Source organism: Aphelocoma coerulescens, assembly GCF_041296385.1.
Source record: "Aphelocoma coerulescens isolate FSJ_1873_10779 chromosome Z unlocalized genomic scaffold, UR_Acoe_1.0 ChrZ, whole genome shotgun sequence".
In the NCBI taxonomy this organism is placed as follows: domain Eukaryota; kingdom Metazoa; phylum Chordata; class Aves; order Passeriformes; family Corvidae; genus Aphelocoma; species Aphelocoma coerulescens.
The window spans coordinates 21,905,009-21,925,005 of NW_027184085.1; the positions used below are offsets into that span (position 1 = coordinate 21,905,009).

At 37.1% G+C, this 19,997-nt stretch overlaps 1 protein-coding gene across 5 annotated transcripts in view; it reads left to right on the forward strand.

Moving 5' to 3' along the window:
• The window catches only part of PIK3R1 (phosphoinositide-3-kinase regulatory subunit 1), a 60,547-nt gene extending 41,237 nt beyond the window's left edge, over positions 1–19,310 (forward strand). For 2 of the 5 annotated variants that reach the window (XM_069000856.1, XM_069000855.1), the window contains 9 exons: positions 8,204–8,306; positions 8,989–9,087; positions 9,214–9,394; positions 9,853–9,978; positions 10,976–11,118; positions 11,392–11,568; positions 11,667–11,735; positions 14,059–14,229; positions 14,667–19,310. In XM_069000856.1, the coding sequence (XP_068856957.1) occupies positions 8,204–8,306; positions 8,989–9,087; positions 9,214–9,394; positions 9,853–9,978; positions 10,976–11,118; positions 11,392–11,568; positions 11,667–11,735; positions 14,059–14,229; positions 14,667–14,856 (1,259 nt within the window). In that variant the 3' untranslated portion in view covers positions 14,857–19,310. Of the gene's footprint in view, positions 1–4,333; positions 4,634–6,651; positions 6,818–7,686; positions 7,770–8,203; positions 8,307–8,988; positions 9,088–9,213; positions 9,395–9,852; positions 9,979–10,975; positions 11,119–11,391; positions 11,569–11,666; positions 11,736–14,058; positions 14,230–14,666 lie in introns of those variants that run through there. The other 3 variants (XM_069000858.1, XM_069000857.1, XM_069000859.1) reach the window with 3 other exon arrangements.
• The last annotated feature ends 687 nt before the right edge of the window (positions 19,311–19,997 follow it).

Sequence of the window (19,997 nt, forward strand, 5' to 3'; positions counted from 1 at the left end):
ATGCTGGAAAAAAACCTCAGATAAAAATTTTCAGGCTTTGTAGTGTCTGGTTAGCTAGTCTCTCTGCCCTCAGGCCTGTAAAAAGTTTGAATCATTTTCAAAAGTTGAATCTGTATAGAATGTTCTGTAAGTTTGCAGGATTAGGCCACGAGTCCATTTTCCGCACCAATATCATTCAGTGACCGGAACATCTGAAGAGGGCTGTTTTTATAGTTCTCATAGAGCTATTAAAAACACTCTGTGTTTTTCAGCATTGTCATCCTTAAGATTATTGCTTGTAGTGGCTTGATTTTCCATAAAGACTGTTTAGATACATTGTAATAAAAAGAAGATTCCAATAAAATAGACCTTATTTGTTATGTAAGTATTTTGAGAATTACAATCTTTAACAGAATTTTACAAGTGGAGAATTTGAGAGGTTTTAAGCAGAAAGAATTTTACTTACTGAAAATAACGTCATGACTAACTGACAACAGGGAAGCCAGTGCTGCCAGGTTTCTTCTCTTTTTCACAGGCTGGAGTGATGGCTTCCTCCCTTCTTAATTCTTTTTGTTAAGATGAGAACATTCTGTCTAAAACAAGCTGTGCATGAAGTTCTGGTGGTATTTTACGCAGTATATAAGTACAGTAAATGCAGTGTTAGAGGTAACTGATCTGAATAGCAAGTAGATCTTTGCACAGCTGTGGGGTTTTTTTCCTTACCTCATCACCCACTAATTATCCTTCTTACCTGAAAACAATAGGGAGTAAGGAACTGGACCTTACATCTTATTGTATTTTAAATTAGTATCTTAAATTAGGCATCTTGAGTTGGACATCTTTTAGCTAGAGTGATGATTTTTGGATGCCATAACGCAAACAGAAGAGTTACTCCTAGACCATTACTTGATTTACCACAAAACGGTTGGATTGGGTGATTTTGTCTGTAATGGTGTTCATCAGCAAACTATAGATTCTAGTTTGTGGATTAGAACAGTGCTTAGTCCTACACAAAAGTACTGAAGTTAACAATACCTATTCATAGAATTGTAGGTTCTTGTGTAGCAGATGAAGACAAAGTAATGTTGCAGGAGAAATAAGGCTGGAAAAAATGAGATCAATTTTCTGATTCTTGTCTCATTCTTCAGCTTTGTCATTGTGAGAGACAAAAGATGGTGGTGGTGGGCAAGGTAGGTGATTTTTTGCATCCCATCTGAACGCCCCAGCTTGATGTACAGCTGCACAGACTTTAAATTAAAGAGTACAGTCAGAAAAAAGTACAGGTCTCTAAACGTGCTATTCAAAACAGTATTATTAGAAGACAATACCTTAATTGTAACAGATTTTAGCAAGTAGTGCTGCTCATGTCTCACAGAATATTACACCTCATACAGACTTGTGAAGGTAAATAGCGGAAAATAGGCTATATTAGGCTGTATTTATAGGCATAGGGTAGTTTTATAGCACTGGGGTAGTTTTTTTAGTTAGTTGTCAAGGATCTTAAAGTCTCCTGGAGGTGGCCTGCCCTGGATGCAGATCCCAAAGCTGCCCATGGGGCAGTAGGTGCTTGGGGCAACAGGGTCAGTTTAGCACTCACAGCTGCAAAGGCAGGCCACACAGAGAAAGTTGGGAGGTGATTTTGGGTGGGGAATTTAGGGAGATAGGGGTCCTTTCTGGAGTTGGGGTGGTGTTGAGGAGTGTGAAGGGGCTTTGGGTGTGTGAGACTAAGGTGTGTCTTAGGAAGGCAAAGAGGAAGTGGGATGTGGAGAGAGAGCAAGGGGATGTGGGGAGCTGGTAGCATTGCTGGTGAAGAGCAGAAAAAGAGCTACAGGAAAGGAAAGAGCTGCCTTGTATCAATGAATCAAAGCTTCTAATTGCCTGTGCACTAACTAGAGCTGAGCTGCTTTGTCTGGGCTGTCCATCCCAGTTTATCCCTGTTTCCTAGGCTTGTAACATAATGGCTCAGACTCTGAAATACTGCAGCCTGAAAAAGTAGGTTTTATTACTGAGAGCATCATAGGTAAGAATGAGTGAGGTAATAAGACTGCCTTTTATGTAGCTGCTCCCTTGTTGGAGATGAGGTGAAAGTCTCGGCACCATCACCACGGTGCAGACACTTTGCTTTTAGCTACACAAAACATTTGCACGAGTGGTAGCGTAACAGCTAGAGCAGGGCAATGTGAAGGCTGATCCAGTTCCTCCTGGAATTTGACTCAAAGATACCTTGGATTGCTGTAGGCATCAGCCTGAGACTACAGTCCTGTCGGTAGTGTCCTGGGGCCATAAACAAATGTGTAGGAACGCTCTCCGTTGTCAGAACTTGTCTGCAGCATGTCAGAGTCTTGGCTGGACTGCCAGCAGCGCCGAGCGTGGTTTGGAGCATGCAGAAAAAGCTGCGAGTCCATGGACAGCTGATCCCGTGCCCACGGCAGATCGTGTGCATCCGTGTGTCACCCAGCAGAGGGCGCCCCTTCTAAGCTAATGAAAGCCAGGCTTTATCCGTGACCTAACGGAAAGCACAACGCTTGGCTAACCACCGTACTTTGGAATGCTGTATCCGTGGTTTAAGTTTTGACACAAGCCTGTGCTTTATGTTTCTCAATACCTGATTGCAAGTGTTTGGTAAAAGTGAAACAATGCAAATGACGTTGTGAGCATTTTTTACGGATTGTTATGTCCATGTGCAAGTATTTGTATGTATAACACATACAAGCATGTCAAATCTGATCAGTTCCCTTCCTGCTTCAGACATCATTTTTTAGAAAAAAATGTGTTGTGTTAATAGAAGAACACTGTGAATATGACTGCAAGGAATAGTAGTCTGCAGATTAAATGGGCACCACTCAAGATTTTGAAATTTAAATAAAAAGATAAGACAGGGCAATATTTGAAAATACGTGTGCATGCCAGTATCTTTTTTTGACAAGACAATTGATTCTCTCCTGCAGGATAATGAGGAATTCATTATCTCTGTGTGGGTATATATGCTTTTTTAACTGATAAAGAAGTTCAGTGAACCAAGGTTGGGTTGTCGTTCTTCCTTCGACTATATACATCTGTATGGTGGCCCTATAAACCAAGAAATGTTCTCAAGCTCTTCTGCAATTTTAACAGTAAAGAAGTATATCAACTACAGTCTGAAGCTGAATTAGTTCAGAAACACAGGTTTCCATCTCCACTTGAAGTAGTCTGTACCTTTATGACTGCTGCTTTAAATTACATTTAGAACTGACAATTGTTCAAGTAGGCAGAGGCTAAAACTAGGGAAGCAAGGGATTGTTCTAGGTGAAGCTAATCAACCAACTGCAAAATGTCAAAAATGTACTGCAGATATTTGGGATTTCATTATTAGGTGCAAGTGGTGTTTCATAGCATAGGAGGATTTTGGTATGTGAAGTATTAAGGAAGAAAAAACTTTTCAATACTATTTTACTGCCTTAAGGAGCAACAAGCAGATCTCAAAGAAATTCTGTGTTTTTATTAGAAATTCTCACTGTTTGCAAGAAGTGGGAGGAAAATACTAATCCCCTTCTCTCTTTCACTTAATGTGTTTGCTTCTCCTTTTACTTTGAATTTAGTTCCTTGTAGAAGTTTAGCTGGCAAAGAATGTAACTTCTGTAGGCAGAGGGAAGCAAACTCTTCAGCTGCTGCTCTGTTCCTTTAGCAAGTTTGATCTCCACCAAACACTAAGGCAAGGAAAATAAACTTTACCTCTCTGTACAATTTTACCTCTCTGTGTTCCTTTACCCACCTGCCTGCCCAAGAAATGAACAATGATATATTGGAAACCACCATGGGTACAGGCAGGTGTTTTTTCTAATATTTTTAGTTCTGTAGGAAATTGATATAAAGCCTGTACAGCCTCAGACTAAGGGTCTTGAAAAGCACCTTTATTTGTGATCCAGTGTGAGCATGTAGGAGGTGATGCTGTGCTTGCAAGCAGGCTATTTTTCTTGCACAGGGCTGCTTCTAGAGATGCAGCTCTTTTCAAGGAAAATTTTTATTCTCTGTTCTTTCTGCACTTAGCCACTTCCCGTATTTGGTTGTTCATGGTGCTTTTCTCACCTTCTGCATGCAGCAGCTAGTGATAGGGACTATTTTAAGGCCTCTTACAATGGTCTTCTCATTTACTTAGCTAAAATGAGAAAGTTAGCCCTGCACTGGCCACTTGTTAGCTGATGACAACTTTTACTTTGAATCTTGCTCCCATCCCCCAACTGAAATCCCTGGCTCAGCAAATATTTGAACCTACCCAAGTTAATCATGAAACTGAGATCCTTATCTGAGAGAGACGTGCAAGCTACTGAGGGTGGTGGTTTCTTTTTTTTTTTTTTTCACCGTACTGAAGTCAGGTTCACTTTTTAATGATGAACCAGAGGAAGTGGATACCTTCTGCACAGCACAGAGGTTTAAGCCGTTGAGAGAGAAGCCTTGGATTTTCTCACTGCAAGTTACAGCTCGATTAGGAGTTTTTATGGAACACTGGTTGGAAAGCAGAGCAATCTCTTTTTCTTCATTGCTTCAGAGAAGCCTCCTAGTAAATGGAGGTTTTATGGTTTATTTTTAAGCAAGATTTTTATAAGAGGAAACCAATATTGGATCGTATTTTCGACTGTATTAAAAGGGCGATCACTTGCGATGCGTAATTTACAAAGTAAGTGATTTTGAATTTCTGTGTTTTTTTTCATCATCTCACGGAAGTATTGTACTGTGACTGATTACCAGGTAGAGCTTTAAATGTCCTAAGATATATGAATTTAAGTCAAGTACTTCAGTACCTCTCTGGGTTATATACAGAATGGGGAATAGCCTATCTGCCTCCTTTCTTTTCTTGCCTGCAGGCTAGGCTAGTCTGAGCTGAGTACTAACCTGATTATACAAGTTTGTTCAGTCCTAAATTTGGCCACCAGTGAAACCCCTAGGGAAGTAATTTTTCCTGAAAATCTTTATTCAATGGAATAAAAAAAACTTACTGATCCCACATGAGACCTAAAAGCAGCAATGCAGTTTTTGTAGGAAATCTTTGTAACTTAATTTAAATAATTACCTTGGCAACTTAGCTGTTTGGGTAGCAGGTGGGCAAAACCTCTAAGTTCAGTAGTTAGACTTGTGTCTGGAGTGATTTTAAGTATCCTATTTCATTTTGGACATGGAAAGAATCTTTGGAGCATGTCTACCTCAACAGGAAGGGGAGAGTCTACTTCAAAATGAAGTTTCTTAATGTACGAAGCAAACTAGCATGCATCTTTTTGTATATGTTGGTACTCCAGACATGCTCTTGTATGTTGATGCTTGTCTAAAAGAGGTAACCTGCTCAGGGGCACAGACAGTGCGGGGTGAGGGTGGAGGGCAGGGGTGAAATACTTAGAGAGCATATAAATTGTGTTAATTTTTTTTAATGAATATTTGTGAGATAGAGCACATTTCAGCTGCTCCAGGATTTCTTATGCTATAAGGCACAGATAGTTGCTACAGCTAGTCTTTGCTGTAGATATTTCTGGTCTCTGGTTTTCTCCCCCCCATAGATTATAGTGAGTATAAAGCGTTCATATTGCTTTACAGAGCATTCTGCTCTGAAGTGAATAGCCTTTTCTGTCCATGTTTCTTCCAAGAGGTTAGAGAGAGTTACAGTCAGAGATGGGGGGAGTTAAGATGGAATACTTCTAAATGGTTGGAGGTTGCTGATGATATAAAGTCAAGGGGCAAAGGAGACACTGACGAGGGACTCTTGCTTTTAAAAACAATTAACTTGATAAATATATCAATGAGAATAGGGTAGAGAAACTATGTGAAAAGGCAGGTTGAATCTTATTGTATCCTCAGAGCCTTTTTTATGTTCAGCAAAACCACTGTTCAAGATCTTGCTCAGTTTTTACTTTCTACCATGGTTTTAATGAATTTGCTGAATATGAGATTACAATATTTGGGGTTTCAATTTCAAAATTAATTAATCTAGATTGATTTGAATTGTGTATTATTACATAATGGTACGAGAGGAAGACCTCTCTGCAGTAAGCATGTTTTAAATAATAATCTAAACTCTATCAGACCTGTGTGCCCATAAAAATAGTAGAAATATGCAGAGTTTAAAAACATAATCCATATTTCATTATGTGTATATATACGTCTCTCTGTGTGTTTGTGTAAGATGAATGTGTAATGTATATACACACAGAGTCATGCTCTTCTCTAATGCATCTCTAATATGTGTAGTAGGTCTAGAATCCTTTCAAATCTTTTTGATGGCAAACTTCAGTCATTTAAGCAGGAGAATGCGCCTGAGATGTGACCGACCTGCTTCTGAAGGGAGCTGCCCTGTGTGTGAATATGTGTTGTGTGCGCGTGTGTGTAAGAGCTACGTGCTGCAGCATATCAGCCTTTTGTCATCCTGCCAGGATTGGACTGTACCATGCTGCAAAGTCAGGAAAATGAGCCAGGAACATGGGCAAGGAGAGCAGAGTTGCTCCTTTTGTGTGTAATACCAGCTTTATATTGCAATTCTGCTAAATGTAGATTCTTTCCAAAATTGAAATTGTTTTAAGATTAATGTAGAACAAAATGAGGAGGCAGGAGTGGTTTGATGACATTATTTTGACATGATTGGCTGAGGATTATGATGTAATAGGTTACAGTGCAGCCCCTTATAGGTTTTAAAATGAATTCCAAGACACCATTACAAAGACAGCCTGACTCCTTTCTTGTATCTGAGCTTACTCAGTGAAACTCATACAAATGTACAATACTGTTTGGAATATGGAAGAACTGGATATAGAATATCCTAAGACAGATATAAATTGTGGCACAGACTTGATGTTTTACATAGAAATGGATCCACCAGGTAAAACTGCAGTCTTATTATAGAAGACTTAATTAATTTTGGTCTTTACAATAGCTGTTAAAAAAATCTTACTGGATATGTGGGATTTCTTTACTTTGTTATTGATACAAATAGTTTTCCTTTTTTCATAAATTAGAATAAAATTTTGGATTAGTGCATGGTTGTAGTAATTAGAATCTTGAAATATTAAAATACCTGTCTGCTTACTTAATTGAATTTTTACTGAATTGACCAGTTTCTGTTTTTATTTTATTATGTCAGATGTAGTTCTAGTCCTGCTATTATATCATTTAAAAAATTGTATTTCTATTTTTGCTCTCTCTGTTCCACACTGTGCCTAAAAGGAAATGCTGTAGTAACACTCATATTTCCTGAAACAGTGATTACAAACCATTTGCTTGGATTGTTTTAGGAAGAAACATTTTTAAAATCTAGCAATACTAATTTAATGCCTGTTATAGCATCATTTTGTTCATGTCATATGAAAGTATTATGCTATCCTGATATTCCTTGCAACTTTAAAACATTGTCTTTTGAGCCTGGTCATAATATACAGGACAGGAATGATGTACTTACTGGAGAAGTGAAAGAGCTGAGTTGATTTTTAATCCTGATTCCAGTGTAGTCCCCCTCCTTACTAAGTCAGTGCTGCAGTATCTTCTCTGGCACCCACTGGTATACATATGCAGCTTTGACATTGAAAAAAGCTGGGGGGGGGAGGGGGGGGATGTTTTTAATCAGTCCTGGCATTTGGAACACAATTTATTCTGCAGAATACTAAGATTAACACAAGGGATATTTGGGTCACAGATGGGTTTCTTAAACTGTTGGGTTTGGTTTTTTGGTTTTTTTGCAAATCATTGCACAGAATGCTGAGGATCACAAAACCCTGATTCTTCTTCAAATATACTGTACTGCTATGGGCTTGCATCTTTTATTACTCAGCTTCTAGGTAAGAAAAAAGCAAAACTCCTCTAAGATCATTACATAGAAGAATAAAAAAAGTGGCATGTTTTATTACTTGTGTTCACCTGAACATGGTGAAAGGAGGTAAAAGCAAACTTCAGATTTCTTTTTTCTCAAATGCTTTCTTCACAGGAGCAGGAGTTGAGTATGGAGTTATATTCTGCTTAAAATATATTATTGCAAAATAACATCATTTTTTCAAACAGTACAACTTTAGTTTGAACTATTTCGTTGTCAAGTATCTTGATTCCTGTAATGTCTTTTAAAGATGGTTAATGATAGACAACTCTGTTTGGCAACCAGTTCTTTTTTTAAATACACTCATAGATTTATAAAATTGTTTAATAATGTGTAATTTCAAGGAATATATGGTCATGTTTTCAGTGAGTTACAACTTTTCTTCCCTCCTTTCATTTGCAGCACTGCCTCCTAAGCCACCGAAACCTAATACCGTAACTAACAATAGCATGAATAACAACATGTCATTACAAGACGCTGAATGGTACTGGGGGGATATCTCAAGGTAAATCACCTCAAGACATGTATTTCCTATGTTTGGCTTTATGTTATTCTTGCTGTGCTATTCTGTGTATATGTATTATGCTTTGAGTGTAGAAAATTCACTGTTGTAAGAGCTGTTTTTAGGATAGTTTCCACCACAAACATATTACAGTTGGTTTAATTCCAAACATGACTAAAAAGTTACTGGCAGTCAGTTAGAATGTAGTATGCAAAATGATTGTTCTGTTACTTTAACACAGTTATATGAAATGTTAGCATGAAAAGATAGCACTAAGAAAGAAATAATTTTCTTCTTGTCTTTCATTCAGAACCTCAACTGTAGCCACAATAGTTAGCAAGTCAGACTAACAAGTGCCATATATTAGCAACATTTTTATCTGCACTATATATAGGTATATTAGACCAGCACTGGCTGCTCCAATTGTACAGGCTTGTATGAACAAGCAGAAAGACCTTTGCATGAATAATAATTTGAGTGAGAGTGCAGAGTATGCCATTTTTTATCCCACTTATTCTCTAACAATTTTAAATAAGCTATTAAATAATTGTATTAATATGGAGACATAGAAGGCTTCTAAAACAACACTTAATTAAAAACATTTGAATTTGAATTTAGAGTACCGTGGCAGAATAAATGTGTGAGAACCAATTGAAATCATTGGTTACTTTTGCTTTCATTTTAGGGAAGAAGTAAATGAGAAGCTTCGAGACACAGCAGATGGTACCTTTTTGGTACGAGATGCTTCAACCAAAATGCATGGGGACTACACACTTACACTGAGGTAAAACTACTTACATTGGGTCTGTAATACTCGATAGTTAAATGCAATACCTGCACTTAATGTAGAGTATTCTTTAGGAAATAGTACTGGAAGCATGCCTAACTTTTCAATATACTTTATTTGCAGGAAAGGAGGAAATAACAAATTAATAAAAATTTTTCATCGGGATGGAAAATACGGTTTTTCTGACCCGTTAACGTTCAGCTCTGTGGTCGAGCTAATAAACCACTACCGGAATGAATCTCTGGCCCAGTATAATCCTAAACTGGATGTAAAATTACTCTACCCAGTTTCTAAGTACCAGCAGGTAATTTAGTTTATTTTCTTTGCATTTCACTTAAATACAGAGAAATTATTGCAGCACTTCCAGAATATGAAGAACTTCAGCTCTGTTAATGTTTGAAAAAGCAAGTGGGTACAAAACCTGATATTTTTGTGTAAAGCCAACTCCACACTATGCATATAAATATTTAGAACTTTAAATACTGCAGATACACTGTTAAGAAATAAACATCTTTATAAGTAGCCCACTCGATGGTGAGATATGTAATTTTCAGTATAAAGCTAAACACTTGTAATGCAAAATTCCTTTTTGTCAATAATTTCTCATTTGCATATTATGCATTTAGCATACCTCCATATTGGTGAAAGAGGATTCACATTTCCATGTAATTATCTAAGCATTTTTAAGCAGTTTTATCCGGAAAATCTGTGCAGTAGAATTGTCTCCCTACAGAATGTCTTTCTTTCTGCTCATCATTCCAGGATCAAGTTGTAAAAGAGGATAGCATTGAAGCAGTGGGAAAGAAATTACATGAATATAATACCCAGTTCCAAGAAAAAAGCAGAGAATATGACAGACTCTATGAAGACTACACAAGAACATCTCAGGTGAGCTGGATTTGAACTAAAGGGAGAGTGGAAGACTTTGTAGATATTGAAAATATTGTTGTGAATTCATACTGTCATTTTCCTACTCCTCTCTTCCACCACCACTGCATTTCCCTGATGTGCTCGCTCAGAACAGTGCAATTGCTTACTCATGTTTGAACAGCCACCACCTGTAAACTAAGCCACCCTGTGCCCAAGTCTGAGAGCTCCATCCAAAGCAAGTACATAATTATCTTGATTTACCACCACTTCTGCATACTGACCTCATCAAGCTGAGTTATGGTATTCAAGGCACATTTTCAGGGAAGCATTGCATTTTATTGTGAGTTTTTGAAGGGTCTGGTTTACCTATGCAGGACAAAGAGATGATGTGTGTAGATACAATGCAGGAATGAAAAGCTGCCTCTGTCCTTCTTTCAGCCTAATCAGTTATTAGCCACGCCTTAAAGTGCCAGTAAATTAGTGCAGTTTTACAGACCCAGAATCAAGACTGCTTCTTAAAGTGTGCAGGAAATATGCCTAAAAATAGTTGAAGAAAATTGGAGAATTGCTGGCAACTTGAACTAATGACTTAAGACTTGGCTATCAACTAGGTATGTAGGGACAGGAGGATAAACTAGATAACCTCCTGAGACCTGTCCAGGCCACCTTTATTTCAGAAAGCCAGGTGTGCCTCTAAGGACCTAAGTTGGTACAAAGGGCAAAGTGCACTGCTGTAAGATTCTAATAATCAATTTATTTATACAAAGTAAAGATTGTAACTGTTTCATTTTTAGCAGTTCTACTTCTTGATAAACCTCATCGTGGAAATCTTACCAGGTAGCCTTTTGCACAGGCCTGTTGTCTCTATGCCATAAGGCTCCGCAGACAGAATACGTTTTGGTAAAGGGATGTTGAAAGGATATTCTAAAATATACTGAAGTGTTTCTGTGATACAAGCCAATAAATCTTCCCCTTTGTCTGATAACAACTGTAATAATGATTATTTTATTTTCAGGAAATTCAAATGAAAAGAACAGCCATCGAGGCATTTAATGAAACGATAAAAATATTTGAAGAGCAGTGCCAAACACAAGAAAGATACAGTAAGGAATACATTGAAAAATTTAAACGGGAAGGAAATGAAAAAGAAATACAAAGGTCAGTATTTTATTTTGCATATCAAATTGTATGATTTTTGAAAAAACAAACAATGCCAACTATAGGTCTGCCTAAAACTGAAGCAAGATGACAAGTTTGAAGTTGTTCAGTTGTAAGCAGAGAAGCCTCAAACAGGGTAGATGTGAACTGGCAAAATGTATAATTACATCTAGAGAAATAATCTGTTCTCTTAAGTGTCTACACCTCTGAATAACAGATTATAAAATTATGAATAAGAGATCAGAGTGTAACCTACCACATTGTTCCATCTAGAATCATGCACAACTATGAAAAACTGAAGTCTCGGATAAGTGAAATTGTGGACAGCAGGCGTAGATTAGAAGAAGACTTAAAGAAGCAAGCAGCTGAATATAGAGAGATAGACAAGCGTATGAACAGCATTAAGCCAGACCTCATACAGCTGAGGAAAACAAGAGACCAGTACTTGATGTGAGTATCATGAATTAACAAATTTTAAGCTGTTTGGTTTTTTAATGGTATCCAACTTTCATGAGAAAAAATTAATTTTATTTGCAATTATTGTCCAGGTGGCTGACTCAAAAAGGTGTTCGGCAAAAGAAGCTAAATGAATGGCTTGGAAATGAAAATGCAGAAGAGTAAGTATTGGAAGATTTAGATATTTCTGCTGTATCAAATCACCTAAATACAAAAGTGAGATAAAGCATATTTAAGTCTTGGACCACACAGAGGAAATCTCAAGCCTGCAGTAGATCTGCAGTAACAATGCACACTGTTAAGACATGACAGCCTACATAATACAAGTATTAGAAAGGATGTTCTCTCACCCTCTACTTTCTTCCTTTATTCAGGGAAGTGCCTAATCAAGTTACTGTAGCAAAGCACTGAAATGTAATCTGTGTCTTTTTTCTTACCAGCAAAATTAAGTTCATAAGGTGTTAGTATCTTGGAGAGATGTCATATGGATGGATAAATTGTTCAGAAAATCTCTAGGCATGAGCAGGCGTTTTCCAAATCTCAATTGTGGGTACCATGATGTTATCCAGTATAGTGGTGCCCACATCATTGTGTCATATTGCTGTTGGAGATTATAAATTTGTATATGTTGAGGAATATCCTTCTCTGGTTTTGTAGTCTATTTTATTTTTCTGGAAAATGGATAGTATTCTGTCATTTCAAATAGTTTACTGCAGGTTCTGACAGGGACTAGGCTGATGAATACATTTCATTTTATTCCTGGGAAAAAAAGGCAAAAAGTGCTTGGGTTGTGTAAACATAGACCAAATTTAAACAAAAGCAAGACACAAAATAATATCTGAAGCTTAGTAACAGTGAAAAATGAACAAATAGAAAAATCAAAATTGTCTCAGTAGTATTTGTATCAACATTTTCTGCCTGTGTAGTTTCTTGTGCATGCCTTTTATGCTGCCTGGTTGAATATACAGTGAAAGCAGCAAACAATGACTCTAGTGGATTTGCGTTCTGGCCTTGTCCTCATCTATTTTAATTTGGCTTGGTTTATTGAGTCTCCTACTGTTATCCTGGAAATTGTGCTTATCGCTGTGGTAGAAGCTGAAGATAAAATTGACATACACTTTTTAAAGCCATGCTATTCTCTCAGTCTTAGCACAACTCAAAGATGATACGTTGTAAAATACATAGGGACCTGTCCCCACTAGTTTTTCTATCACTTAAACAGTAGATAAAGAACAATGCCACTCTGTGGGTTTAGTGTAGCATCAAAATAGTAAGTGAAACTGTTTAAAGAAAATCTTCATTTTCTCTCACTCTGACACTCCTTGCCGGCAAGTCTAGTAACTGCTGAAAAATTAAACTTTCAGAATATGGCTTTTTTTCTGAAGTTGTATTGCAGAAAAAAAATCCCCCAATATAATAAGCAGGATGAAGAACAAGAATTACTTTCTCTAGACGCTGGTTGAAAACAGAGCCACTACTGAATGTATGTGAATGTCATGCAGGTCAAAAGAGTGATGGGATAAGGGACCCAGAGAGACTGTTATCTGATACAAAAGAACCCTTTTTCTTTATGAAAAATTGAATTCTGTATGAGATTGCTGATTTCTGTAGACTTCTTTGAGAATATTCAGACAGAACCATGGATGAGTGAGAAGTCATCTTTTCTTATACCAAGGAAAACTAATTAAAAGCCTATTGCAGAGAGAATAAGTGCATTAGCGTAACACAGACTGATTGCAAGCTGAGCAGGACAGGCAGGGCCAGTGCAGGCTGTTGTGGAAGTGGGGAGCTCTGGAGCTGCAGAATTCCGAAGTGATGTCCACACAGCTGAACCAGATGCTTTTTTTTTGATGGTGGGCTTTAGCTCAGATGGTTCTTTGTAATTCTGAATCAGCTTTATAGTTGGTGGCTGATTTAATAGAGAAGCATATATTGCATGCTATTCTCATAATCTGCTTATAAGGGGAGAGTGAGAGACAGAGACAGAGAGAGAAAGCACTACTGCACTATTCTACTACTGCACCTTTTCACAGAGCCATCTCCCCTATAAATAATTAATCTGTCTCCCTGTGCAACTGCTGGGAGGTTCTCCAAGCAGCAGCTGTACTTGATACATTGCATGATTTTTCACTGCTGACCAAGTGTTGTGATCTTTGGAAATGAAGCTGACTCAGAGGGTACTGATTTTGTTGGTCTTGCTATTTACCGAAACAGTGAGCAATGGCAGAAGTACTGAAGTGCTCACAGCATATTCTGAAAAATAACACATCATCTTTTTATATTCTTCCTAAAATTTACATGAGTGTTCTTCAAAGAAACAAGAAACAGGGCTTATATTTTACTTTTATCCAGTCATTTAAATGGTGCAGTATTACTTGGTTTAGATCCCTAGTTTTACCAAGGAAATATGTAATATGGAATAAAGACTACTTAATTGGTGGATTTTGTTCTGTGTTTCATAAACACATTTTTTCTTTTCGACAGCCAATACTCTATGGTAGAAGATGATGAGGACTTGCCCCATCATGATGAGAGAACATGGAATGTGGGAAATATCAATAGAAGCCAAGCTGAAAACCTACTGCGGGGAAAACGAGATGGAACATTCCTTGTTCGAGAGAGCAGCAAACAAGGCTGCTATGCCTGCTCTGTTGTGTATGTACCCTAATTTGTGAATGATGTAACCAACGTGAGCTTGGGGCAGATAGACACTTGTATATGCACCATTCCTCCTGGACCTTTGGGCTTAGAAGCAGGTCACAGAGCCCTGAGGCCATTGTTATTGCTGCTCCATTTCCTACACAGCTCCAACCTGTGCCACTCCCACAGAGGAGCCTCACTCAGAAGAGAAACCAAAATGTGTGCACTCCTTTCTGTGCAGTTGCTAAGTCCTGCCTATCTCCTGCCTCCCTAAGATGGCATGACATCATGAATTTGGACTAAACCTAGGTTTTTACCATTATCCCACCACAGAAGAGAAGAATTCTATGTACTGACTAGCATCTTAAGATTTATTGCTAATACCTTATTTTCTGTCTTAAATTTACTGTACTCACAAACTAAAAACTGGTTGTTTGTTTTGTTTTTTTTAGGGTGGATGGTGAAGTAAAGCACTGTGTGATAAACAAGACACCTACTGGGTATGGATTTGCAGAGCCATATAACTTGTACAACTCGCTCAAAGAACTGGTGCTACATTACCAACACACGTCACTTGTGCAGCACAATGACTCTCTCAATGTCACACTCGCCTACCCAGTATATGCACAGCAGAGGCGATGAAGATCTTAATACTCTGGGTTGTTTGGGGTTTTTTTAAATAAATGATTTGGCAACATTGAGGCCTCTGGAGAGAAAAGGCTCCTTTCAGCTTTACTCAAGAATTTGCAGTATGAAAGCTATCTATCTTCAAGATGGGACTAGAGATTTCCTTCACAACTGCAGAGGGAGAGATCACAGTGTTATGCTGTGAATGTATGTTTGTAATCTGAAGTGCTTTTTTTTTTTTTAATTATATAAGAAAAAACACAAGAGAAAAATCCAAACCTGATCTCCCTGCAGGGACATAGAGGCCTTTAAGCATGGTGCTTGTTTACGACCACTTCTGAAGCTTTACCAGCTAGAACATTGGATTATCCAGACACAAGGTATAAGAGGTCTGTGTCATTCAGTTATTGGCATTTTGTGGTCACAATCTGACTTGGAATGGTGTTGCTGCACTCAGTGGATCCAGACATACAGCATTGTGGTTCTATTTTGGTTTCTGGTGAATGATATGTAGCAGAGTGGCACTTTCATTTCTAAGGGACACTTTAAAAGGACTTCAGTTACAGTATGTTGTTCAGAGTAATTGTAATAGCAAAGTGCCAGGAAGTGTTTCGCTTGGATGATTAAAAATCCTGTTTTAAGAATATATTTAAGACTGAAGAAAACAGGATTTTCAATGGCATACAGTGTATAATAATGTACATAGTACTGGATGACTAACTATCATTGATGAAAACTGTCAATACCAAACTGCTTCATTTTTTTCCTTTTCTGTTTGCTAAAAGCTGAATTCTTAGACTATGCTATGCAATACTGAATTTTCTTTAGGCTGTAGTCTTCTCTCAAGCATATCTACAGATTAAGCTGGTTTTTCTTGGTTTTTTTTTGTCTTTTTTTTTTTTTTAATTTCTTTTGCCTAAGGATATTTTTCCTGGTGATTATTTTTTGTTAATAATTTTCTTGTTTGGTTTGTTTTTTGGGTTTTTGTTTTGTTTTGTTTTGTTTTAATGTACAGGGAGCCAGCAATGGTTGGCTTGAGAATTAAAACTATGAAATATTTTACAATTTTCTTTGTATGGAATATTGAGCTACTAGCTCAAAGTTTAAAAATTTCATAATTTTTTTTGACTAAATATTTTGTTGGGCAGTGCCTGATAAGCTTCAAAGCTGCTTTATTCAATAAAATATATATGAACATTACAAAATATCACTGAGTCCAACAATACTGTTTCAGAGATATCTTTAGAATACGGTACCATGCTACATTTGCTTCTTGAAGCATTTTGAGCTTCTATCATGATTGTCTTTGTATTTGGAAGACAAGAAAAATAGTGTATCCTTCTTTGATAGTGACTGCAGAAAAAAATGGGGATATTTTGCTACTGCAGTGTAGAGTGTAGATAGTTTGGATCTCAGAATGAATCCACCTTCACAGTAAATAAATGACTTCTTGACCTCCTGTGATAGAATTTTTGTCAGCCTGTAAAGGTATTTTCATTTCACATGAAGGAGTTTCTCTAATCTGTTGCCTAGGTTTGTTTTTTGTATTAGTATTGTGGAAAAAAAAAAGCTACCACCTCCACTGAGAATATTTGGATACAATACAGAACTAATTAAGACTGGAAAATGTCTTTTTTGAAAATGATTAGGCTATGATACTTATTTTCAGAAATCTGTAGGCTGAGGCAGTATCAAAGTGGACATTTCCATAATTTCAGGGCACCAGAGACTTACAAAATCATGGTTCAGTTAAAGGAACCAAATATGTAAATCCCACTAAAATGGAATTAATAATAATTCTGGGATAGTTCACTGTCAGTGATTTTCCATGGTTATTTATTGTCCTGGCCACTGAGGAAATTGACACATTGCAAATCAATAAAGTAATGAAGTTCAGAGAAATCTTGACTGGAAAAGATTGACTAAGTCAACGTATGAAATTATTCTTCCCCCAAGATGCAAAAGACAAGATCCATTACTATTAAAGAGAGTTGCACACACAATCAAAAGAGTGAGACCCATGGAGTTCTCTCATAATAGCTCTGGTTAGAGATCCTTGTGTTTTATTTCAAAGTATGCAATGCTTTATAAACTAATGGAAATAATAAGAAATTTGCCAGTCTCCAATAATCTTTATATTATCTTTTCATTTTTACATTGTTATTTCAGTTCTGAGGCCGTAAGGCTTTTGATTTTATTTTGATTTTGTGATTTCTTTTGTTTGTTTGTTTGTTTGTTTGTTTTTATTTTTGTTTTTTTGGTGGGTAGTCATTACTTTCCTATAGGTGTATTTTCTTACTAGAATTTGTATCAGGAAACAAGATTCAACAATATTGTTTCATGATAGTCATCACTTAGAAATTCTGAATATTTTTCCTGAATAGAAGTTTAGTCTTCATGCCTTCCCTTCCTCATTCCACACTTTCTTCAGGCCTGTAGGACCATGTAAATCTGTTATACTAATAACTGGTTTATACTATGAAAAACACCAACAATTACTCTAGCATGCCAGTTATACTACTGGGCTTGAAGTTACAGATTAGTTCAATATACAGCAGTTTAACACTTGTAGCAATCCAAGATATTCTTCGGACATATATTAATTTCTGAATGTTAAATATTTTAAGAGTAAAATCGTATTTTTTTCTCTGTAGGCAAAATATATGTAATCTGAATTGATGTTTCACGTAGCATTTGTCAAGAAATTTTATCATAGTTAAAGCATTTGGATCTGATTTTCCTTGTATTAAGAAAACCCCTGCTATGTCAGTGGGCCATATCCTTAGCATGCCCAGCCCAGCAGGGAATATAATTCGTTCCTGTGTGCTGTGCAACTTCTCTTTGTGTGTGGCTGTGGCAGAAAAAAAAATAATGTGTGTGCAGATTTGACACTTGCTTTTCTTGCACAAGCAACAATGAGAAATAAGCACTATGTTGTAAGGATGAGTGCTTAGGGCTTCTTAAGGGGATGTTCTGCCTACACAGGGTCTGTGCAATTTGCAGGGATCATTTATGCCCTCAAATTGGCATGAGTGGGTTTTCTTTGGTACTTACATATTGTGTGGCCTCTGCATTTCTCTCCCTCTTTAATGCACAGAGCTAAGTCCTGCCAAAGGCCCTATTCACTGCAGAGTTGTTTGTCTTTAATGTACCATATTGTTCACTCCACTTTTGATTTGATCTCAGACTACTATATACAGAAAAAAAGCATGGGGATATAATTGAAGAAACACAGTGTTTTTCTGTATTTCTATTGATGCATAGTTTTTTCATCTAATATAATTCATGGATGGGCTTTGTTCTGTTACTTTTTTTTTCTTTTCTTTTTTTTCTTTCTTTTGTTTTTCTGGTTTGGGGAACGTTTTGTTTTATTTTAAATCCCTGAGTTATGCTGCACTGCAGCATCTATTTCACAAGGCCTTTGAAAGGCATGAGACATAGCAAAGAGAACCAAAACTCACAAGCAAAATTAAGAGCTTCTGATTTACTTAAGTTGAAATATGAATTTACAGGTTGGGGATGTGTATCTGCGCATACATGTGCATACTTGCTGTGTTTATGTATGAACAGTTCCTAGTATTGGTGCATTTTCACAGAACATGATCATTTTGCTGAATTTAGTAAGTGATATCATTAACTTTGTTTGAAGACGCACACATGCACACTAGACCTTTGTGGGTGCAGCATGTTTCCAGATACAGTTAGAAAACTGAGTTTCTGTGTTGTTGGATAGTTTCTTTAAAAAAAAAAAAAGAAAAAAAAAAAAGAAAAAAAAGAGCTTGTCTGTATGGTTCTGTTATCTTGTCAAGCAATCTATAAAACCAAATCTTCAGATTTTCTATTTGGTGTCAACTGTTCTGTAGTGAAAAAATGGCTTTGTCTTGTAATTGGCAATGAAATAATAATGCTTGGGAAAACATTCAGATGCTTCTAATGGGGAAAACTTCTGCCGATTTTCACACAGTGCTTTTGCTATGCATGGTATTAAGTTGGGAAAGTGAATCCTGATACTGTTTTTTTCAGGGTCACTTTAGAAATGGGCAGCTCAAAGCATAATGCCTCCCATGGGACAAGGTTACAAAGTGCAACGTTTTATGCAGAATCATGTTCTGGTTATTGCAGTTGGGACTAAACTGTAGGAGTTGGTAAGGTTACATTGCACTTGTCCCGATGAGATTGCATTAGCTGCCCAAGATGCTGCTATTTTTTTTTTTAATTCTTGTTTTTGAAAATAAAGCTCTGTTCTGTTACATGTCTTTAAAACATTAAGATTACTCTGTTTTAAAATTGTTGTTGAGGAGGTGGAGGGTAAAGCAGATTGTAAATTGCCTTTACAAGGCAACAGTGAAAACATGCCTCCTTAAAATTTTGTTTAAGCTGTAGAGTTGATGGAGCTGTGTCTTGTTTTGAGTTGCTTTAAAAATTGTATTAAGTCTTCAAGCAGAATAAAGGTTGTTTTGAAACTGCAATTCAGTTGTTGAGGCTGTAATAAGGACTGTGATGTCTATTTACCAGCATCTTTGGCTAACTCTTCCTGTCTGTTATGTGGCCTTCTTTGAAAATGATACCCAAATGCTCTTATTATTAGAGGAACTAGGGAGCAAATAGTTTCAGCTGACTCAGCCATTTTGTGTCTTGAACTGAATGAGGTAGTTGAGTAGCTCCAAAATAATCTTGTGTCAAACGGTGCTAAAATGACAATTTTTCTCATCTCATACTATTGCAAAAGGAGTGCAATACTCATGGTCTGTGATCTGCTTCTTGCAGTGCAGATAAAGTTATGGTTCTTCTGAAAAGAGTGTGAGTTTTGTCACTGATTTCCATGAAGCCAGCCTGTCAGCCTTTGCAACTTGAAAGTCATTTACCAGCTTCATGTCTGCATCTAATTGTAAAAACCAGCAGGGGACTGAAGAAGAGAGAGGAAGTATGGGGCAGGGGGGGGAGATTGAGTAAGACCAATTGTGAACATTGTTTGCTTCTCCTCATCATTGGTATATGGTATCTGACTTCTTCGAGCCCATTCATATCTTGACCCAAGAGAAGTCCTCTGGGGAAGCCACTCAGCTATTCTAGAAGAAGGAAGATATTCCTATTCCCATTCTGTCCAAGGTTTCCATTCTAAAATTTGCTTACATACTACTCACACTAATGTGGAA